At 46.2% G+C, this 23866-nt stretch overlaps 1 protein-coding gene and 1 long non-coding RNA gene across 2 annotated transcripts in view; one reads left to right on the forward strand and one right to left on the reverse strand.

The window, feature by feature from the left end:
• LOC128313245 (uncharacterized) overlaps positions 1-23866 on the reverse strand; it is a 44964-nt gene that overhangs the window by 15098 nt on the left and 6000 nt on the right. Inside the window, exons 2-3 of the long non-coding RNA XR_008293682.1 lie at positions 3495-3559; positions 2550-2900 (exon numbers count right to left, since the gene is read on the reverse strand). This is a non-coding gene — a long non-coding RNA (uncharacterized LOC128313245). The remainder of the gene's footprint in view (positions 1-2549; positions 2901-3494; positions 3560-23866) is intronic.
• Positions 16886-19147, forward strand: DPRX (divergent-paired related homeobox). Its single transcript, XM_015078931.3, has 2 exons — positions 16886-17206; positions 18301-19147. The coding sequence occupies exons 1-2, from the start codon at positions 17087-17089 to the stop codon at positions 18688-18690; spliced, it is 510 nt and encodes a 169-aa protein (XP_014934417.2). The 5' UTR covers positions 16886-17086; the 3' UTR covers positions 18691-19147.

Here is a 23866-nt window from a genome sequence, read left to right on the forward strand (position 1 = left end):
ACGGGAGGTTGGGGCATTTATGTACCAAATTTAACCCCTCTCCCTCACTGACTTGGGGGTTTTCCTCAGAGGAATTGACTTTCTGCAATTCTGAGCCATTATTTTCTTTCTTCTTTTTTCTTTTTTTAAGTTTATGTTGAGAGAGAGCATGAGCAGGGGAGGGGCAGGGAAAGAAGGACAATCCCAAGCAGGCTCAGCACTGTCAGCACAGAGCCCAGTGCAGGGCTCAAATTCACGAACTGTGGGATCATGACCTGAGCTGAAATCAAGAGACAGATGTTTAACTGATGAAGCCAGAAGCTTCATGGGCCATTATTTTCTATGGGGTGAACAGCGTCAGAAAAGGCTTTAGGGACAAATACAGAAGGATGAGTGGCCCATGGCTGAGATAAGACTATGGCAGAATAAGGGAAGTCTGTGTTTGTACGAGACCATTGAAGCCCAAACTGACTTTAGAGGTGCACCAAAGAGATAGGAGGTTGACTTCTGCCAAGGCACAACCCTTGCACCTTCTCAGATATACTCACTTCCACATGGAGTCCACCCAGTGGTTGAGTCTTCAAGGATCCTGCCACCATCTACAAAATTCTGACTTCAGTATGACAGTGGAACCAGCCATAGTCCCCACTGTACCTCAGACCCAAGACCACTTCTATTACTCATCTCTCCTTCTGCCTGACACCTTCTGGATTCCTGTGGTGGGTCAGCACCATATCTTGTCTAAGTCATTTGTCCAGTAGGGCAACTGGGGACTTCATTTCTAAGAGGTCTGAATCGTGGGCTGCTAGGAAGGCATTAGCAGCTGGTCTATAATCCACTCTTCCTATCCTGATTTATGAACATGCTAATCAGACCTCCTCCCCGAGGTATTAGAGGAAACCAAACTAGACTCCTTATCTATGAAATACTTTTAATAGGATATACCTGGTCTTTCTAGCTGGCTTATAGTAAACAAACCTGGGATTTATGGGTTTACAGGGCGGGGGCCATTGGAAAACATGTCTGCTATTTACTCAGAGTGTGTGTGGGGGGAGAGAAACTCATTGATCAAAGGAACAAACACCTTTGTGGCCCCAATATACATCATTTAAATAAGGACTTCGAATCTTAATTCAGGGCCAAGTGTCATTCTGATATGACAAGGAAGGGCCTGATCGGCTGTGTTGGCTGCCTCAGACTTTCCCCGTGTTTGCCTGTGTCTTGCAATTATCTGTATCCTCGGAATTATTGATGAAGTTTGATGTGGGTATTGAAAATCTCTGATCACATGAGTCTTTCACCGTCCCTGAGGGTTATCTCAGTGACTTTGCTTTTATTGGGTTGCAAGTTCCTTTCACCCATGACTGTAGGGCACACCTCTGGGTCCCAGACACACGTGTTCGTGACCTCATTATGTAGCAGTGACCCTAAGTCCCTGGTCTGGTAGTCATCATGGTGGGCTATCCCTGCCTGTGAACGAACTCATTTCTCTGCCCACTGGTTAATCAGCACAGAAAGCCCAAAGTAACCAGGCAGGGACTGGTTTCTGATTCCCGACGCAAGTGTTGCCCTTCTGAAAATGAAGACACCTCATCCAACAGGTCCTAAGGTTGGGGGGTCAGGAAGCACAAAGGCTTCAAGTGAGTCCCGAGAAATGGGAGTGACAAAAGCCGACTCTTCTTTTCACCCCTTGATGGCTACACTTGTGCATTCTGATAGGGACACCGCACCTCATACTGACTGTTGGTAGTTTAATGCATATACTGCATGTTGCAGGACAGCGCCCCACCCCCACAGGCTGTTATCCCTCAACTGGCACCTGAGCAGAGCTGCTTCCAGGCCATTCCATCATCCCATTGTGGCAGCTCGCTCTGTACATAATGCAACATATGACATCAACAGTGGTTTCCATAGTCATACACATACTGATGAGCCATTTCAGCACAAAATGAATCCCCCAGTCTGAGGTGGTGTTTTGTAAGATCCCGTTATCAGGGCGCATTATCAAACACAGGTCTGAGGAAGGAGACTCCAACATACCCACTAGGTAGAGCATCCTCTCTACCTGGTTGTTGAGGGACTTCTCACTGATGAGTGCTCCCTGGAGGTCATTAACACGAGACACAACGTTCTACATGTGTTGTGTGTCTCTTCATAGGTCATTGACCTACCTTGTCCACAGACCACTTAGACTTCCATCTTTCAGCCTTCTTCCCTTCCCTGACCAATAAGCTGGTCCATGTTCCACTTCCCACAAGTGTATATCTAACCCGATCTCAGGCCACGTCTCTGTCTGTACAAAGTGGGAAGCCGTGGGCACCTCTCACAGCTCTGGCCGCTAGGCTAATTCCCTATCACCACGGCCACAGGGCCACCCCTGAGAAGCGCTGAGGTGTCAGTGGACATCCATGTGGGCACGTGACCCACCTGTGAGCCAGGCTGGAGTTTCGTCCTCTCTCAGCTGCTCATAGGAAACCCCGTGAGACCATAGTGTGAGGTCAAGAAGAGGCACCAATGTAACTGGGTTTGAAACACCGGGACCTGATGCCAATTCTTCTTGTGTAACTTACCTGGGTGTTCTGGACCTTCTCAGCTCGATTCCTCAACGTGCCTCTTCCAAGGTACAAGTAGTGGCTGCCACACCCATCCAATACGGGACCCGATCCCCCGAGAGTCTAACTGCACCCAGAGCATGATGGGCATTTCTGGCTGTGTGGCCCCTTGATGTCTCACATTCAGAGGCATTCAGGATTGACTAGGGTTCAGCCGCGATTCATCCCAGGAGTGAGGGATTCTGCCGCAGAAGGGATGGCCGTGCTCCAGAACCCTAGAATCCCTCTGTGAACATTCTGTAACCGATGCTTGCCAAACATTCCTTGGAGTGTCGTCACTACCACAGATACCACTACACGTGGCTGGACCTGCTGGAACAGAAGCAAGGACCCTGTACCACCAGCCTGGACAGACTGCAGGACCTAGTCTTACTCTGGGTCCACCCAAAACCAGCAGCCTTTACGTCACCCTAGAAATGAGTTGGGCGAGACTTTCCTAACAGAGTCATCTTAAGTGGTCTTTTGGGTACAATTATTTGGGGAAGATTAGAACCTAGAACATGCATCAGCATATATCCTTCTCTTAGGGTGCCTGGGTGGCTCAGTTGGTTGAGCATCTGACTCCCGATTTCGGCTCAGATCATGATCCCATGGTTCGTGAGTTTGAGCCCCATGCCAGGCTCTGTGCTGACAGCTCAGAGCCTGGAGCCTGCTTCGGATTCTGTGTCTCCTTTTCTCTCTCTCTGCCCGCCCCCCCACCCCTCGCACTCTCTCTCTCAAAAATAAAAAAAACATTAAAAATATGAATTTCTGTATGTTTGTTTTTAGTAGGCTCCCATGGAGCCCAACATGGGCCTTGAACTCAAGGCCCTGAAATCAAGACCTGAGCTGAGATCAAGAGTCAGATGCTGAACCAACTGAGCCACCCAGGTGCTCCAAATTTCTGCATGTTTATTAACTTACCAGTAGAGTGCCCCTCCGGGGCAGGGGAGCCTCCATGAGGATGATGGCTCTTCGAGATACTTGACCTAAGGAGATGAATCAATTACTCAAAAGTGCATGGATGAGTTAATTGACTACTTGAATTAGCTTAGAACATTCCAGTACTTTAGATGCATTCCCCCATAAAATGTGATGCAATCTCCTTAAACTATAAACTCATGTGGGTTTGTCTGTGTGTTCTGTGTCTCTGGTGTCTACAGCAGTAACTCGTAGAGTCAGCCAATTAATATACATTGAATAAATGGGTGAATTCAATGAGGAACAAAAAAGACCCTGGTTTCAAAGATACTACAGTCCAGTAAATGAGCCAGGCAATGAAGAGATATAAAATTTAACGTCAAGGGGCACCTGAGTGGCTCAGTCCCTTAAGCACTGACCTCGGCTCAGGTCATGATCTCATGGTCTGTGAGTTCGAGCCCCGCCGTAGGGCTCTGTGCTGACAGCTCAGAGCCTGGAGTCTGCTTTGGATTCTGTGTCTCCCTCTCTCTCTGCCCCTCCCCCGCTCATGCTCTGTCTCCCTCTTTCAAAAATAGATAAACATTTTAAAAACTTAAAAATTTAGCGTCAAGAAATAATAAATATGCTAAAGAAAAATAAGACAGTACAAAGGAATGAAGACTGATGGGTGCTTTTTTAGATAGGATGCTTAGGGAGAGCATTTACTTGTTTTGACTTGGGGATGGAGGGGGTGTTGTGCTTATTTTTCTTTCTTTTGTCTTTTTTTTTAAATGTTTATTTTTGAGACAGAGAGAGACAGAGCATGAACGGGGGAGGGGCAGAGAGAGAGGGAGACACAGAATCCAAAGCAGGCTCCAGGCTCCGAGCTGTCAGCACAGAGCCCGATGCAGGGCTCTAACTCACGAACTGCGAGATCATGACCTGAGCTGAAGTCAGACGCTCAACCGACTGAGCCACCCAGGGGCCCCGCTTATTTTTATTTCGAGGAGGTGATATCTTAGCAGAGATTTGGATGAAGTGAGAGAAGCCATGTGACTATGCGATGGACGAAAATTACAGGGTTCAGTCTATAGAAAGAAGTAATAAGATGGGGGTAGAGAGCCTCACCAAGAAGTACGGTGGTTGATACAGTCTAAGGCAGAGTTTCTCAACCTTGTTGCTACTGACCTTTACCTTTGGAGACTGGTGATTCTTTGTTGTGGGGGCTTTGTTGTGTGTGCAATGTGAGATGTTTAGCATCAATCCTTAGCCTCTAACTCACTAGATGGCAGTAGAATCCTCCTCTCCCAGGTGAAGACTGAGCTAAACAATTTCCAACCCTACCAGTGCTCAGGAACCACTTGAGGATTGCATGCAAATCCTTATGCTGAGGCCCCACCTGCAGAGATTTGAGTTGATTGACCTGACCCTGGGGTGGAGCCCCGGGCATTTTTAAAAACTCTAGCCTAGGATGACAATATACAGCAGCCGTGGTTGAAAAACACTACTAACTCAAATTCATTAATGTCTTCCTGTCTCTCCCTGAAGCTGCAGGCTTATCCCTGAGGTATGCTTTTTCAGACTCAGGTGGAGTTTCTGAAACCATTTAATTTTAAAAGTTTAGACCCTCTGCTCCTCCCAGGTGACAGGCAGCCAAATCTTGTGTGGTGCCAGTGGCGTCTCTGAGATGTGTGACTTTCACACAACGGTGAAGGTCAGAGTAAATGGATTTGAGTGTATTGGGCGTCTGGTCACCAGGTCTGCTTTTAACTCTGGTAAGGTGGATATTGTCACCATCAATGACCCCTTCACTGACCTCAACTGCATGGTCCACGTGTTGCAATGACCCCACCCAAGGCAAGCTCAGTGGCACAGTCAAGCCTTGTCATCAACGGAAAGCCCATGTCCATCTTCCAGGATCAAGAGTATCACATGGGGTGAACCCTGTGCTGAATAAGTTGTGGAGTCAGCCAGCGTCCTCACTGCCCTGGAGAAGGCTGGGGCTCACTTGAAGAGTGGAACTAAGAGGGTCATTATCTCTGCCCCATTTGCTGACACGCCTCATGCTTTGTAACGGGTGTGAACCATGAGAATGAGGACAGCTCCCTGAAGGTCGTCAGCAAGGCCTCCCTTACCACCAACTACGTGGCCCCTCCAGGCCAAGGTCATCCATGACAACTGTGGCATCGTGGAAGGACTCACGACCACAGTCCCTGCCATCACAGCCAGCCAGAAGACCATGGACAGCCCCTCTGGGAAGCTGGGGCATAATGAGGGAGGGGCTGCCCAGCATAACATCCCTGCTTCTGCAGGGACTGTCAAGGCTGTTGGCAGACTCATCCCTGGGCTGAATGGGAAGCTCGCTCATGACCTTCTGTGTCCCCACAGCCAGCGTGGGTCCTTCTGAAGCTGTTCAGTATGGTGGCATCAACAGGGTGGTGAAGTCAGCATCAGAGGGCCCCCTAAGGGGCATCCTGGGCAGCACAGAGCAGGGTGTCGCCTGCGTCTTCCACCTCTGTTGCCAGTTCTGGCACCACATTAGGCTCTCATTGCCTGGGACGATAGTAAATCTGACTGCAGTGTGGCCTCCAAGGCACAAAAGCCCTGGACCTCCAGCCGCAGCAAGAGCTCAAAAGGAAGAGAGAGGCCCTCAGCTGCCCCAATTCAGTCACCCGACACAGAGACTCTCCCATCCTTGATATTGTCCGTCCCAGACGCCCCGGAGCAGGGCAGAGTCGTAGTGAGAGTTGTAGGGAGAGCTACCCGGTCGTGTGCTGTTAATACAGTACACTGTACCCAGCCGAAGTAAATAAATAAAATATAAAACATACAATAAGATACAAAATTAAATGAATAAAGTATAAAAGTAAAACAAAAAAATTGTAGGGGCACCTGGGTGGCTCAGTTGGTTAAGCACCTCACTTAGGCTTGGGTCATGGTCTCACAGTTTATGGGTTCAAGCCCTGCATCAGGCTCTGTGCGGACCGCTCAGAGCCTGGAGCCTGCTTCAGATTCTGTGTCTCCCTCTCTCTCTGCCCCTCCCCCTCTTGTGCTCTGTCTCTCTAAAAAAATTAATAAAAAATATAAAAGACAAGGGTCGCCTGGGTGGTTCAGTCAGCTAAGCGTCCGACTCTTGATTTCAGCTCAGGTCGTGATCTCACAGTTCGTGAGTTCGAGCCCCACATCGGGCTCCGTGCTGACAGTGCTGAGCCTGATTGGGATTCTCGCTCTCTCCCCCCTCTCTCTGCCCCTCCCTCATACTCTGTGTGTCTCTCAAAATAAGTAAACTTAAAATACATACATATATATATGAGTATATAAAATATAAAAATTAAATTTAAAATTAAAACAAAATAAAATATAAAATAAAATAAAAATTTAAAATATGAAGTAAAATAAAGAAAACATAAAGTGTAGTGAAACCTCTAAAAAGGTATGAGCTACCTCAATAAAGATTTGGAATATAAAGATTATCTTTCCTTTTTTTTTTTTAAACATTTTTTTAAGTAATTTCTACACCCAACTTGGGACTTAAACTGATGACCCCGAGATCAAGAGCTGCACGCTGTTCCCACTGAGCCAGGCAGGCGCCCCCTTTCTTAAAAAAAAAAAAACAAAACAGGGGCACCTGCGTGGCTCAGTTCGTTGATAATCGACTTCAGCTCAGGTCATGATCTCATGGTCCGTGAGTTCAAGCTCCGCGTCGGGCTCTGTGCTGACAGCTCAGAGCCTGGAGCCTGTTTCAGATTCCGTGTCTCCCTCTCTGCCCCTCCCCCACTTGCACTCTGTCTCTCTCTCTCTCTCTCAAAAGTAAACATTAAAAAAAATTAGTAAATACATTAATAAATAAAAATGTCTTTAAAAAAAGTTTTCTATAGCATTTAGGTCCTCCTGAGGTCAACCTATAGCAGTTGGCCCTTTCCCAAGAAAGGGTAAAAATTGTACCCAAGGACAGAAACAAGCAACCTATGGCTTTAGCCCCTTTGACTAGACTGATGGTAACAGCTTGAGGGAATGCATGCCGTTGTACCTCTGACAAGTGGACTTTATGTGACTTTCTTAGTGGCTTTTTTTTTTTTATTGAGGTGAAATGCACTTAACCATTTTATTTTATTTTTAAAATTTATTTAGAGAGAGAGAGGGAACATGCGGAAAGGGGCAGAGAGAGAGGGAAAGAGAGAGAATCCCAAGCAAATTCTGTTTTCATGCCAAGTGGGACACATCATTCCCACAATGAAGATTTCATGACCTGAGCCAAAATCAAGAGTCAGACACTTAACTGACTGAGCCACCCGGGTGCCCCAACTATTTTATTTTTAAGATTTTTTTTAAAAGCAATCTGTAGGGGCGCCTAGGTGGCTCAGTCGGTTGAGCATCCGACTTCGGCTCAGGTCATGATCTCACGGTTCGGTTCGTGAGTTCAAGCCCTGCGTCAGGCCCTGTGCTGACAGCTTGGGGCCTGGAGCCTGCTTCAGATTCTGTGTCTCCCTCCCTCTCTGCTCCTCCCCTGCTCACACTCTGTCTCTATCTCAAAAATAAAGATTAAAAAAAAAAATCTTAAAAAAATTAAAAAAATAAATAATAAAAAAAATAATAAAAAAATAAAAGCAATCTGTACCCCCAACGTAGGGCTCAAACTCACGACCCCAAGATCAAGAGTTGCACGCTCCACTGACTGGACCAGCCAAGCACCCCCAAAATTAACCATTTTAAAGTCAACAACTCAGCAGTATTTAGTACACACACAATGTCGTACAACCACCACCTGTATCTAGCTTCGAAACGCTTTCATTAACCCCCAAATAATCCCTGTGCTCATTACACACTCTCCATTCTCTCTGCTGCCAGCCCATCCATCCATCAACAGATGAATAAGCCAATTATGGTATATCCATGCACTGGAGTCTAATTCAGCCACAGATACAAGGGTTCTGAAAACAACATGCTCAGTGAATACTAAGACGCAAGAGGTCATGTAGTGTATGATCCCATTATGTGAAATATCCCTAATAGGCAAATCCATAAAAAGAAAGCAGAACGGAGGCCCTTTTCAAAGTGGTTTCTGACACTACGAGATGAAACTATGGCTTATAAATTGTTGGTGTGTTGGATTCACCACTGAAGATGTATTCGTAGCCTCTCGGGTACATTATTTGTTACTCCAGTTCATCAGAGATGATGCTGATTATCGGATGATGATGATGTGATTATTTCTCATTATCCGATCATCATGTCTCATTAGGCGGATTTTTTTTTTTTTTTTTTAACTGCTGAAATGATAGGAAAGTTGGCTGGATGCTTTCTGGTCCAGAATACAAAACCCAAGACAAAAGGCAGGCAGAAATCTAGTTACAAGATGTAGGCTTACTAGAAGTACTGTTTCTAAAGTATCTTCATTTAGCCCCTTTCTTTCAGTATGTTTGTTTCTTTCTAGGCAATGATCCCATGAAGTCGGGGGTTTTTTTGCTCACTTGCGGGCCCTCTGGCTCCCCCAACTGGACTTAGGGGCAATAGCACCTTGCTGGTCAAAATACTGCCTCTGACACTTACTGGTTACCAGACATTGGCCAAGTCGATTAACCTTGCCTTTTGTCTGTTTCCTCATCTGTAAAATGAGAGCAAGTGGATTAAATAAACTAGGATATGCAGGTGCTTAGAAGGATGTCAGGCACAGACTAACCACTAAAGAACACCTAAGTGCTCCCCAAGCAACCAGAGACACCCTCCCAGACCCCATCACGGAGGTACCGTCACCTGGGAACCCGTGAGGTACGATAATCCTCAAGCCCCAGTCCAGCCTTGTTGAACCAGAAACACTGGGTGCTGGTCCCAGCAACCCCTGTTTTAGCAAATGCTCCAGGCGACCCTCAGAGACACTGATCTACGGCACAGCCCGGTTCCTCTGTGAAATGCAGACTCAGGCTCCAGTTTGGCAGAGTCTGCATTTTCTTCTAGTTCCCCAGAGATGTGATGGACACATAGCATGAGGACGTTTCAAGTGTACGACTAGTTTCAACGCGACCGCGGCCAGAGTGGCATTTAAGACGTCCGTCCCATCACATCACCTACATTTCTTTTGTGGTGCGAACCCGTAAGATCCACCCCCTCGGCATCAAGTCTATAATACAGTATTAGGAGCTCTCATCACCATGCTGTGCATTACCAGAACCTGTTAGTCTTATAGCTGGAAGTTCATACCCTTGCATCACTATGTATTGATTCTGCTTAGTAAGCTCTCGGGTGATGCTGCTGCTGGGGTGTGGACGCCACATCAGACAGATGGCACAGGACTGGGGGGCTCAAGGACCCAGGGATCGGATTAATGGATGGAGAGGGAAAGATATTAAGAGGGGTGGGACCAGGGTGTGGCTGTCGAGGGAGGTATTTAAGTCGAGATGCCTCATTTGCCAGCTCTTGTCACAGGAGCAGAGCATGGAAACCCATCTAGATCTCAGGATGTCAGACCCAGGGGTCCTTCCTAAAGGTAAGCCAGAGGGATGTGAACTGAAAGATAATATGTGAGGAATCAGCTGAGAAGGATGGTGGAGGTGAGGCTATCTGGAGGTGAGGCTATCGGAGGACAAAACCAATCAGAGGGAAACCCAGTTCACTGTTGTTTTTTTAATGTTTATTGGGGGGGGGGGACAGAGAGCACAGAGCATAGAGGTCCTAAGCTGGCTCTGCCCTGACAGCAAAGAGCCTAACACAGGGTTTGAACTCACGAATCGTGAGATCATGACCTGGGCCAAAGTCGGATGCTCAGCCGATTCAGCCACCCAGGCTTCCCACCGCCCCCCAATTCTGCCTTTGAATTCCAAATCTTCCCCTGGTTACCTATGACATAATGCCTCTCATCCTTCAGAAATAGAGCCTCTGATCCCCACTGGAATGATTAAGTGACACAATGGGAGCTTAGCCAAGAAATCTGGAAATCAGGGCTTGTGCTAAACCACTTTCAGGCACAATCAACCATTAAAATCTTTTTAAAAAAATTTTTTTAATGTTTTTGAGACAGAGAGAGACAGCATGAACGGGGGAGGGTCAGAGAAGGGGAGACACAGAATCTGAACCAGGCTCCAGGCTCTGAGCCGTCAGCACAGAGCCCGACGCGAGGCTCAAACTCACAAACCGCGAGATCACCACCTGAGCCCGAAGTCGGATGCTTAGCCAACTGAGCCACTAGGCGCCCCAAACATTAGAATCTTTTAAAGTGGCTACAACCTGGCATGCCAGGCTGGCTCAGCCAGTAGAGTGTGCAACTCTTGATCTCAGGGTTTTGAGTTCTGGCCCCACGTTTGGTGTAGAGATGTCTTTTTTAAAAAATAATAAAGTAGTAACAGCTAGAAGTCTCCATTTTAAAGATAACATTGATGGGGCACCTGGATGATCTCACGGTTTGTGGGTTTGACCCTGCGTCGGGCTCTGTGCTGACAGCTCAGAGCCTGGAGCCTGCTTCGGATTCTGCCTCCCTCTCTCTCTCTCTGCCCCTCCTCTGCTCACACTCGGTCTCTCTCTCAAAAATAAACATTTAAAAATAAATAAAAATAAAATAAAAAGTTAATGTTGCAGGGGATGATATGCTTGCTCCAAGCTCACAGCACAAAAACAGGAGCCCTAGAACCCTCTGTCATGAACGCTGGAGCCCAGTTCAATAAACTACACGTGTTGGCCACTGGTTCTCCAAAAGTGGAGCACAGCACAGCCTCAAACCCATCATTTAGTCTCCCCGTGCCTCAGTTTCCCCATCTGTACCAACCACGTGGGGAAAAGTCAGAATCGAGTCAGCTGGTATTCACAAAGCACCCAGAAAAAGCGTCTGGCACGCTGCGAGGGTAAGGATGTTTGTTTTCGAGGAATAATGGACACACATAACATCGTGTGAGTTTAAGGTGTGCAATGTGTTGATACGTTTATGTATTTCAATACGATTAGCACCACAATGTTAGCTGACACCTCTATCACAACCCATAATTATCATTTTCTTTTCTGTGGCGACAACATTTAAGATCTGGTCACTCAGTGGGGCGCCTGCCTGACTCAGTCCGGTAAGCGTCCGACTCTTGGTTTCGGCTCAAGTCTTCATCTCAGGGTCATAAGATTGAGCTCTGCGTTGGGCTCCGCACTGGGCGGGCAGGTGCTTAAGATTCTCTCTGTCCCTCTACCGCTCAGGTTCGCACTTGCGCTCTCTCTCTCCCAAAACAAAAGATCTAGTCACTTAGCCATTTTTAAGTGTATAATATAGTACTGTTGACTCTAATCACTGTGCTGGGTATTCAATCTACAGAGGCCTTACTCATCTACTTGTCGCAAAAGTTTGCAACCCGTAACATCTCCCCAACCCACCCACCACTACCACCACCTGCACCGCCCACCCCCGTGCCTGGCAACCACCATGGTACGCTGTTTCTGCAAGTTCATCTTTTATGGATTCCACATATACGTGGTACCATACGGTACCTGTCTTTTCTCGGATGTATTTCACTTAACATAACGCCCTCAAGGTCCATCCATGTTGTTGCAAATGGCGGGAATGAATAATATTCCATTCTGTCCTATCCCTTTCATGTTTCTGACCCTCCCCCACCCCCCACCCCCATCTTCTTTATCCATTTACCTTCTTCCACTTTGTTTCATTCTGTTAAGGAAACTTTGAATAGCATTTCTTGATTGTAAGGTAGTCAAATGTAGCTTTGCTTCTTTCATGGTTTACTCATGTGTCGCATGTCGAAATCCTTCCCTGCTCAGAGGTCATAAAGATAAGTCTTCAGAAAGTGTCCTCAAATGGTTTTAAGCTGTGACTTTCTCGCTGAAGCCCCTCGAGTCTTCCGTCCTCTCTCAGTAATTTGTAGGTATCTTGGGAGTTTTGGGCTGCTTTTGTGAATGTCGTCTTTCGCTTTTCCAATTTTGTTTCCAGCTGAACATGGCTGGTACAGAGAAATGTTATAGGTCTTCTAACTAGAAAAACTGCTTAACTGTCAATAGCTCTAAAAGCCCTTACCTGTGGAATTCTGTTGGCTTTTCTAGTAAATAAGATTACCTACAGAGAATCCGTTTTATCTCTTCCCTTCTGATCTTACATATTTTTTTTTCTTTCCTTATAATGGAACTAGATTACACTGTCACGGTGCTTATAGATGTCCCTTTCATGTTCCTGACTCCACAGAAATGCACATGTTTTTCCATTAAGCACAGTGTTTGCTAGAGGGATTTAATATATAACTTTCACAGAGCGTGGCAAGATGGCTTTGCGCCCTGATTTGCCAAGATCTTCTTTTTGGGGGTTACAAAGATCAACTTTATTGATGTGCAATTTATGATTAAAGTCTATCCATTTTTACGTGCACACTTAAAAGTAAGTTTTGACAAGTGTACATGCCTATGAACCGCCACCCCAGTGGAAACACAGAACATCTCCATCACCCTAAAACAGTTCACATCCTATTGTGGTCATCATCCCCCAACCCCGTCCCCACACACAACATGGGGACCACTAGCCTCAGGCACCATGTGATTTGCTTTCTTGCCCTACAGATTATCTTCGCTTGCCTAGTATTGCCTATAAATCAACATACAGAGTATGTGCTCTTCTGTGCGTGCCCCTGCCTTTGCCCAGCATGTTTTTGGGATACGTTCATGTTGTATGAGTGGCTTATTCTGTTTTAGTGGAGAAGTACTATTCCATTGTATGAATACAACACAATTTGGCTATCCATTACTTGCTGTATGATGAATACTGTTGGGTTATCCCAAATTTTTGGCTACTATGAATAAAACTGGGTAGGAACATTCACATACAAGCCTTCATGTGGTGTTTTTACTAGGAACAGAATTGTTAGGTCATTGAATTCTTTGTATATTCTGGATATGAATTTGACACATGTATTATGAATATTTTCTTCCATTATGTACTCACCTCTTCTTTTCTTTTTAACATTTACTGTTGAGAGACAGAGCATGAGCAAGGGAGGGGCAGACAGAAAAGGAGACACAGAATCCGAAGCAGGCTCCAGGCTCCGAGCTGTCAGCACAGAGCCTGGCGTGGGGCTCAAACTCACAAACCATGAGATCGTGACCTGAGCCGAAGTCGGAGGCTTAACCGAGCCACCCAGGTGCCCCGTCGTCTATTTTCTCAACGCAGTCTTTTGAAGAGCAAACTTTCTCATCTTTGTAAACCCCAGTTCGATTTTTACTTTTATACTCTGTGCTGTTGACACCTTTGTCTGACCCAAGAGCTCAAAGATTTTCTCTGATGTTTTCTTCCAGAAGTTTTAGAGTTAGGCTTTATATTTATGTCTGAAATCTACCCGTAGCTCATTTTTTGCATATGGTTCAAGATAAAGGTTGAAGTTCATTTTTTTTCCTGTAAGGATATCCAGTTGACCGAATACCATTTGATTTCTTCTTTGTCCCATGTTTGATTCAGAAATGTGTTTAATCTCAGACACTGGAGGAGAGATGTTACAGTTATTTTTGTTACACATTTCTATCTTAACTCCTATGTTCAGAGAACATATTTTGTATGATTTAAATCATTTAAAATTTTTTCAGACTTGGTTTGGGGCCCAGCATATGCTCTATCCGGATGAATGTTCCATATGTACTGGAAAGAATACTTAATTTCTGCCATTGTTGGGTGTAGAGTCCTATAAATATAAATAATCAAGTTGGCTCCTAAGATTTTTACTTTTAACAGCTTTAGTGAGATATAGTTGGCATATAATAGACTTCACATATTTAACCTGTACAGTCTGATAAGCTCTGATAAATATCCTATCCTTTGAGATAAAACATACTTACTCTTGATGTATTTATTTAAAATAGCAATGTTGGGTTCAGTCAACGTATTTTAAGGACTTTTGAAACTATTTTCATAAGTGAACTTGGCCTATATTCATCTTTTCCTTTTTTCTGTTCTTTATTTCTTTATCTTGTCTTATTGTGCTTAACAAGTATGGAGTCAAGGCCACAATGACCTGAGGACATCAGGTGGATGACTTTGAAAGGGATCCGAGGAAACGGAGGATAAATAGATATATGCATTGTGTTGATTGCAGAGATGATTTCACGCGCGTGTCAGTATACGTATATCAAAATTTACTGAGATTGCACACTTTAAATACGTAGTTTAGTATACGTCAACTCTATCTCAATAAAATGGTTAAAAATGCATAGTGGAGTTCAGTCCGGGGTCTCGTGAGGTTGTAATCAAGCTGTCAACAAGGAATGCAGTCATCTAAGACTTCACTGAGCCTGGAGGATTGATCCACTTCCAAGAGGGCTCGTTCACAAAGCTGTTGGCTAAAGGCCTCAGCTCCTCACTGACTTTCCTCTGGAGACCTCAGATCCTTGCCAAGAGGGCCTTGCTGTAGGGATGTTCCATATGGCTTCCCCTGGAACAAGTGATCCAAAAGACAGAAAGTGTCCAAGACAGAAGGCACAGAGACTTTCATAAGCTCAGAAGTGACATCTCATGGTATTTTCTGTAAGCTGACCAAGTCGGGTACCATGTTGGATGGGAAGTACACAAAGGTGTTAACACCTGGAGGTGAGGACCATGTTGAAAGCACCATGTGCATGGGAGAATGACATCGATATACTGTGTGTGAGAGATTCAGTGCGTTCCTTGAAGCCTCTTGATATGTTAAGTCCTGCATTTCAGACATGACCTAATTGAATCCTCAGTAGCCTTGTGAGAGAGGGACTTTAGTCATCTCCAACTACACTTGAAACTTCTGAGCCCTGAAGGAGCAAACACACGTGTTAAAGGTCAGTGCCATGCTGGGACTCAAAGCTGGGACTCCTGGAGACGCTGTCTCATTGTCTGTCACTGGATGCCCTCATCCCAAATCTATTGTCTCACGGAAATATCAGTCCAGATGCTAGAGAACCAGTGACCCCTACGATTGTCTATTCTGATAACCTGTTGAGCTCAAGGAACCCAGAAGTGCTAGATGCTACAGAAACCAGATGACCCCCACACTCTGTCCACCTCCCTGACAGGACCCTGTGTGACCTGTTCCCTGAAACACTGATTTCTCAACACCTCTCCACTCATCTTCTCTATGCAATACTCATCTCTTCATTTGCTCCTCGGGGATTCTGTTCCCTCTGTCTGTATTTCCCTTCCTGCAAGGAAGTACATGGCTCACTCCCTCACCTCATCCAGACAGACCTTCGCTCACTGGTCATTAAAACTAACCCCCCCACACACACTCAAATTCCTTATCCTCTGTTCTGAATTTTGCTTCTCTATAGAGTACTTAGCACTACATAAAGTACTGTGTATTTTAACACTTTTAGTTTGTGTATATCTGTGTCTTCACTAATGTAATCCATGAAAGTAACCATGTTTTATTATTATTAATCGACTATTTTTGGAGCAGTATTAGTTTCACAGCAAAATTGAGCAGAAGGTACAGAGATTGCCCTTATACCTGTCCGCCCCTCCCTCCCCCACACACACAATCTATGAGTCAACACACAAGGGACCCTTTTTTTTAATTGCTATTTTAGAGAGAGAGAAAACGTGAACAGGGGAGTGGGCAGAGGGAGAGAGAGAGAATCCCAAGCAGTCTCCACACTGAGTTCAATCCTAGGACCCTGAGATCATGACCTGAGCCAAATCAAGAGTCGGATGCTCAACTGACTGAGCCACCCAGGAGCCACAATATCTTTATTTAAATAACCCTCTCCAGGGGCACCTCACTAGCTCAGTCAGTAGAACATGCAACTCTTGACCTCAGGGTTGTAACTTCAAGCTGACATTTGGTGTAGAGATTACTTAAAAACAAAATCCTTGGTGCACCTGGGTGGCTTAGTCAGTGAAGCGTCCAACTTGGGCTCAGGTCGTGATCTCGCAGTTTGTGAGTTCGAGCCCCGCGTCAGGCTCTGTGCTGACAGCTCAGAGCCTGAAGCCTGCTTTGGATTCTGTGTCTCCCTCTCTCTGCCCCTCCCCTGCTCACACCTCTTCTCTCTCTTTCTCTCTCTCTCTCTCTCTCTCTCTCTCTCTCCCTCCCTCTCTCTCTCTCTCTCTCTCTCCCTCTCAAAAATAAACGTTAGGGGCGCCTGGGTGGCTCAGTCGGTTAAGCGGCCGAATTCGGCTCAGGTCATGATCTCGCGGTCCATGAGTTCGAGCCCCGCGTCGGGCTCTGTGCTGACCGCTCAGAGCCTGGAGCCTGCTTCAGACTGTGTCTCCCTCTCTCTGACCCTCCCCTGTTCATGCTGTCTCTGTCTCAAAAATAAATTTAAAAAAACGTTAAAAAAAATTTAAATAAATAAATAAATAAATAAATAAATGTTAACAACAACAACAACAAAATCTTTTTAAATATATATAGTGCTTTCCTATGCTGAGTATATGGAAGACCAGCTGTGACAAAATGAAGCTTAGGAAACAGAACCAGAAAGTCATTCACGCCATGCATACATATCTGGGACTCTCACTCACCTGACTGAGAGCCAAGCCTGACCTCTGTGCACAGGGAGGAGGAGTTCCGGTGTTTGAGGAAGGGAAGTGCCTTACACCTGTGTCTTAGAGTTGTCGAAACACTTCATCTGTACCTTTGTCTCCTCCCCTCCCAGGAAAGCACCAGAAGCATTCACATAGGAAACGAACAATGTTCACTGAAGACCAACTGGAAGCCTTGGAATTCTTGTTCAGTCAGAACCCTTACCCCCCACCCAGCCTGCAGAAGGAGATGGCCTTGAAACTGGGGATCCACCCGACAGTACTACAGGTTGGAGAATAAAGCCTCACCTTGCCAAGCCACCTCCCCGGAATACCCTAAATTCAGAGACCCTAGGATAATTCCTGAAGCTTAATACCACTCTGGTCTCCAAGATTCCAAAGACCCAGACTCTTACCTCCAAACCCTCCCTCCCAACCCCTAGAGCAAGAATCTGCAAATCTTTTCTCTGTAGAGGGCCAGGCAGGAAATAGTTTAGACTCTGTGGGCTGTGTCACGTCTGCCAAAATTATTCAGCTCTGCAGGGACAGCATGAAAGCAGCCATCAACAATAAGTAAATGAATGGGTGTGCCTGCATTCCCATAAAATTTTATAGACACACATTCGAAGTTCATATAATTTTCACAGGTCACAAATATTCTTATTGTGCTTTTTTTCCCCTCTTTTTCTGTCAACCTTTTAAAGATGTGACACCGGTTCTTAGGGGCACCTGGCTGGCTCAGTCAGAAGAGCATGCCACTCTTGATCTAGGGATGGTGAGTTCAAGCCCTAAGATGGGTGTAGGGATTACTTAAATGAATAAATAAAAACTTAAAAAAACACACACACACACAAACAACGCTGTTCTTAGTTTATGCACCATACAAAAACACGGTTGCAGGTAAAAATTGGCCCATGAGCCTCAGTGTGCTGACATCAGTCTCTCCTGCTCTGGGTGTTTTGATCCCTGCCTCACTTTTTTTTTTTATATATTCATTATTGAGAGACAGAGCATGAGCATGGGAGGGGCAGAGAGAGGGGGAGACACAGAATCCGAAGCAGGCTCCAGGTTCCGAGCTGTCAGCACAGAGCCTGACGCAGGGTTCGAACCCACAAGCAGTGAGACCGTGTCCTGAGCCGAAGTCGGATGCCCAACCAACTGAGCCACCCAGGTGCCCCCCTTGCCTCACTTTCTGTCCCCCCCACCTCCCATTCCTGCTCCCTTTCACATATGTCGGGAGAGTTTGCAGCTATAGGATCTGAGAAGCAGAGTTGCACAACTAGCTGGGCTCACCTAGCACTGTCCATGGTATCGGGTAAAATGAAAACATGTGGACTCTCCTTTGGATTCACCAACCGGTTGCTCCTCTCTTTTCCTCCTTAGGTTTGGTTCAAGAACCACAGAGCAAAACTCAAGAAAGCCCAATACAAGCACATGCAGCAAAAACCAGAACCTGAACAAGAGCATGTAGCTGGGGTGGACCTCAAGACCAGCTCTTCCAAGAGAAACATGGCTACATCTCCAGGATTCTCTCATGGTGCCTACCCTGCGTCCCTGGTTTACACAGATCATCCAATACCTTCCTTCCAACTCCGCATATGCCCCAATTTGAAGGCTCTCCCAGACCATTCTATTGGCCACAAAATAGTCCACTTTGGCTGCTGTCAAGATCCTAATATCTACTCCCTTTGTCCCATTTTGGAATCACAGATTCTTTCTGCAAGTTTCACTGCTAATCCCTTTGGTTCTACATCACCACAAAGAGCCTTATGAGAGAAGCTAGACACAAAACATTACATATTGTCATTTGCAACGATGCCCAAACAAGGGACAGATATGAGATCTACACAATCTGGACGCATTTCAAAACCATGATGCTCCATGAAAAGAAAAAAAAGACACAAAAATGCCTGTGTGGTGGCATTAAGCAGAAAGAGGCAGTAAAACTTACTGGGGATGGTGATGTTTCATGTCTTGATTAGGATGGAGCCTACCTGGATGTATAAAGTCATCAGAAGACACAGAAGTGTGATACTATGTACATCACAAAAAACAATCTTGACAGCATGGAGACATCAGCTAATGCCATGATGGTCATCATTTTGCAATACGTAAACGTAACAAATCAACATCTTCGCGTACACCTTAAACTTGCACAATGTTATGTATCAATTGTATCTCAGTAAAGCTGGAGGAAAAAATGTTTTCATTATATCTCAATAAAGATATACATATATACATAATGGGACTACTAAGGACAGTTATCTTTTTTCCTGCTTCTTCTGTCTTGATTTTGTGATTGTCTTTTCTTCATCATTGTTCCGCTAGTAAGATTTAGCCAATGTCAGTAAGTGGGAAGTTGGTTATTTTTCTTTCTAGTTTTCCTTTTTATTTATTTTTTTTGGTCACCTCCCCAGCCATTATTTTATGTCCTGAACACCCAAGTATCTCCAGTCCCCCAATCCTCTCCAATTTTTCTTTTCTTTTCTTTTTTTTCTTTTTCTTTTTCTTTTTTGCTTCTCCCTCTACTAAGACAATGGAAACACCACAAGCCCTTCCAAGGAAATTCTCAGGCCTTCTTCCTTCCTAACCACTCTCTCCCTGTGCTTGTAGCATCTGCGAATGAGCCAAAGACAATCCCATTAACCTTGTGCTTTGTCAGGAACACGTAAGATTCTGAGCCTGTGGGATTATGCACTTGTTACCCGTCAGACCTGGCCTTGGTGCTCCCATGCAGGAAGATGCCCATAAGGCTGTGCACCTGTCCCTCAAAGGTGTCCTCAGGTTGTGCAGGGGCAGCGTTGGGGTTCTGGCATCTCTGATCCATCCTGAGCTTCAGAACCTGGGTGGCCTCAGAGCGGGCCAGTAGCCAAGCCAACCGCTCCGCACTTTCCAGTGTGCACTCCTCAACCAACTAGCACCTTAAAGACAGATGTCATGCTGGGGGCGGGGGGCGGGGCTTTAAGAGGATTGCAGTCTCTCTCCCTCTCGTTCTCTTCCGGCCAGAGGCAACCACTCCAGCGTGTGCTGTGGTCCGAGGGGATACACAGCCTCCCCTGCTAAGCCATCGACGACATCCCCGACCCCAGAAGGCTGCTTTGACTTTCACCTGGTCGTACACTTCACGTGATTGAATCATCCTGCGGGAACCCTTCTGTGTGGCTTCCTTCACTCAAGTGCCGTCGATGAAATTCATGCACATTGTGGACAGCACGCTGTTGAACCCAAGAAATCCTGGTGTAACACAGGGGTTCTCAACCAGGGGCAGGTGCCGCGCACCTGGTGACATCTGGCAGCACCTGGAGACACTTTTGGCTGACGCTGGAGCGGGGAGGAGGGTGCCGCTGGCATGTACCCAAGTGGATCCTGAGCAGCTCAGTTTGTGGGTCAGACCCCTCCAGGAAGAGTTATCCGGCCCCAAGTGACAATAGTGCCAGGTTGAGAAGCTCTGGGACAGCCTGGCAGACTGAATCTGGACAGGAGCCAGAACATACCTGAGAGCTCCGACCCATAACCAGGAAACGAAACCCCAAGTGGTGTAGCCATCAGCCCAGAAGGGCTAGATCAGCTTAATGACCGAGCGCTCCCCTAATCTTTGCCCGGACCCTCACCTTCACCTTTGGACCAACCAGAAAAAGCCAAACATGCCCCCCCTACCCAACCACAAAGGGTGTCCCTGCTTCCTGTGTCAACCAGTCTCCAATCAGGGCACTTTTTTCTTCTCTAAAGCTGTCAGCTCCTTGGCTTGACAAACTCAGTCGATTATCGACAGGGGTGGTCTCACTACAGCAAGAATAAATATTTGCCACTCTAGAAAACAGCGTGGAAGTTCCTCAAAAAGTTGAAAATAGAACTACACTATGACCCAGCAAGTGCACTACTAGGTATTTATCCAGAGGATACAGGAGTGCTGATTTGAAAGGACACATACACCCCAATGGTTATAGCAGAGCTATCGACAATAGCCAAAGTATGGAAAGAGCCCAAATGTCCACTGATGGATGAACGGATAAAGATGTGGTCTATATATACAATGGAGCATTACTTGGCAACCAAAAAGAATGAAATCTTGCCATTTGCAACAACCTGGATGGAACTGGAGGGTATTATGCTAAGCAAAAAAAGTCAGTCAGAGAAAGACATATCACATGACCTCACATACATGGAATTTGAGAAACTTAACCGATGAACATATGGGGAACGGAAGAAAAATGAGATAAAAACAGAGAGGGAGGCAAGGGCACCGGGGTGGCTCAGTCGGTTAAACCTCCGACTTCAGCTCAGGTCATAATCTCACGGTTTGTGGGTTCAAGCCCCGCATCGGGCTCTGCACTGACAGCTCAGAGCCTGGAGCCTGCTTCAGATTCTGTGTCTCCCCCTCTCTCTGTCTGCCTCTCCCCTGCTCATGCTCTGTGTCTCTCTCTCTCAATAATAAATAAACATTAAAAAAAATTTTAATGTTTATTCATTTTTTGAGAGAGAGAGAGAGAGAGAGAGACAGAGTGTGAGGGAGGGGCAGAGAGAGAGGGAGACACAGAACCCAAAGCAGGCTCCAGGCTCTGAGCTGTCAGCACAGAGCCCGACGTGGGGCTCGAACCCATGAACTGAGAGATCATGACCTGAGCAGAAGTCGGACACCCAACTGACTGAGCCACTCAGGCGCCCCAAATGTTAAAAAATAAAAAAAAATAAAAATAAAAAACAGAAGGAGGCAAACCATAAGAGACTCTTAAATACAGAGAACAAACTGAGGGTTGATCGGGGGAGGGGAAAAGGGGTGATGGGCATTAAGGAGGGTACTGGTTGGGATGAGCACTGGGTATTGTATGTAAATGATGAATCTCTGGGTTCTACTACTGAAGCCAAGACTACACTGTATGTTAACTAACCTGAGAATTAAAAGAATAAATATTTGAATATTTACTCATTCTCATTTGGGAGTGATCTTCATTGATTTCTACAAACTTGATACCCAGGCCATATTTAAATTTCTCAAAACGGGCACCTGGCTGACTCAGTCAGTAGAGCATGTGATGCTGGTTCTCAGGGTCATGAGTTCAAGCCCCCACACTGGGTGCAGAGATCACTTAAAAAAAAGTCTTTAATTTCTCAAAATACCTTGTCAACACTGGTTGTTGGACTCAGCATCCCAGCAACAACCACACAGCGGAGGCTACCGATGGACGTTACCTAATTCCTCCACCCCTCCCACAGTTATCTGGGAGATAATGGTCTGCTTGTAAGAATATTCCTCATCCATTATCACAAACAAAATAGTGATAGCTGAGGAAGAAGTAGACTCAATCTTTTCTTGGTCAGAATAAAGAACTCAAGGGTGCTTGGGTGGCTCAGTCAGAGGACCACGAGACTCTTCATCTCTAGGTCGTGAGTTCAGGCCCCAAGTTGGGTGTAGCTATTAAATAAATAAACTTAAAAAAAAAGGAACTCTATGTCCTTGTTTATTCCAACAACAACAAAAAATGAGTCTACTTATTCTTTTGGGGGTAATTTTTTTTCAGTTTCCCATGGATTTTTTAATTTTTATGATTTTTTTTAACGTTTTGTTTTGTTTTGTTTTTTGAGACAGAGAGAGACAGAGCATGAATGCGGGAGGGGCAGAGAGAGAGGGAGACACAGAATCCGAAGCAGGCTCCAGGCTCCAAGCCATCAGCCCAGAGCCCAATGTGGGGCTCGAACTCACGGACTACGAGATCGTGACCTGAGCTGAAGTCGGACACCCAACCGACTGAGCCACCCAAGTGCCCCTTTTTATGATTTTTTTTAATGTTTATTTTTGAGAGAGAGAGACAGAGCATGAGCGGGGGAGGGGCAGAGAGAGAGGGAGACACGGAATCTGAAGCAGGCTCCAGACTGTCAGCACAAAGCTCAACGTGGGGCTCGATCATGACCTGAGCCGAAGTCGGACGCTTAGCTGATTGAGCTACCCAGGTGCCCCATCCATTTATTTTTTGAGAGACAGAGACAGCAAGACGGGGGGGAGGGGCAGAGAGAGAAGGAGAGAGGAATCCCAAGCAGGATCTGAGCTTTCAGCACAGAGGGCCCAATGTGGGGCTTCAACTCACGAACCATGAAATCATGACCTGGGCCAAAACCAAGAGTCGGTCGCTTAACCGACTGTGCCCCACCGACCATGGATTTTTTATTAAGTTTAATTCCCCTCTTCTTTCTAATGTTCATTTTTGAGAGAGAGACACACACAGAGCCGGAGTGGGGGAGGGGTGGAGAGAAACGGAGACAGAATCTGAAGCAGGCTCCAGCCTCTGAACTATCAGCACAGAGCCTGACACGGGCCTCGAACCCACAAACTGCGAGATCATGACCTGAGCCGAAGTGGGACGCTTTACCCACTGAGCAACCCAGGCACCCCTGGATTTTTTAATATGCCCTTAAGAGTACAGAGCATCCATTGATTGCCTGGGACGTCACTCCAGAGTGCAAGTTTTACGTGATCAGGAACTTCCTTGTGCTTGTGCCCCATCCCAGTTTGCAGAACAGACCCCTTCACCAAGTTTTCCAAAACGTTCATGAAAGAAAGAAACAAGAGGAGAGGGAGACTGGTTGATTCGTCCAACGGCTTTCTAGAGCCTTGGGATAAGAAGCCTCACCTAGATCTAAGCCCCTCCTACCACGTACCAGCCCAGCGTGGCCCAAACCTGCCGACAGGACTAGAAGCACCTGGGGAACCTGCAAAGCCCAGGTTGCAGGAATGGAGGGCGTGTGGTCCCCAGAAGCGGACGAAAGTCTACCCAGGACTGTATTTAAACAAGGCTCAAAGCGCGAGAGGCACTAAAGCCTGAATGGTCCGGAGGGGTGCACGTCTTGAGAAGAGTCAGAGAATCCCCAGAGCAAGTTCCCAGGGTGAGCCGCAGGGGAGGGCTGGGGCAGCGGGTGCTGGAGGCCGAGGGCTGGAGCCCACCCGGGTGCGTGC

This window comes from Acinonyx jubatus, chromosome E2 (assembly GCF_027475565.1).
Source record: "Acinonyx jubatus isolate Ajub_Pintada_27869175 chromosome E2, VMU_Ajub_asm_v1.0, whole genome shotgun sequence".
NCBI lineage: Eukaryota > Metazoa > Chordata > Mammalia > Carnivora > Felidae > Acinonyx > Acinonyx jubatus.

Excerpts from the sequence above, each read along its gene's own strand:
- DPRX (XM_015078931.3), top strand. The coding sequence starts at position 17,087 with ATGTTCACTGAAGACCAACTGGAAGCCTTGGAATTCTTGTTCAGTCAG. Across the intron at positions 17,207-18,300 it reads TCCACCCGACAGTACTACAG|GTTTGGTTCAAGAACCACAG; the intron begins GTTGGAGAATAA and ends TTTCCTCCTTAG.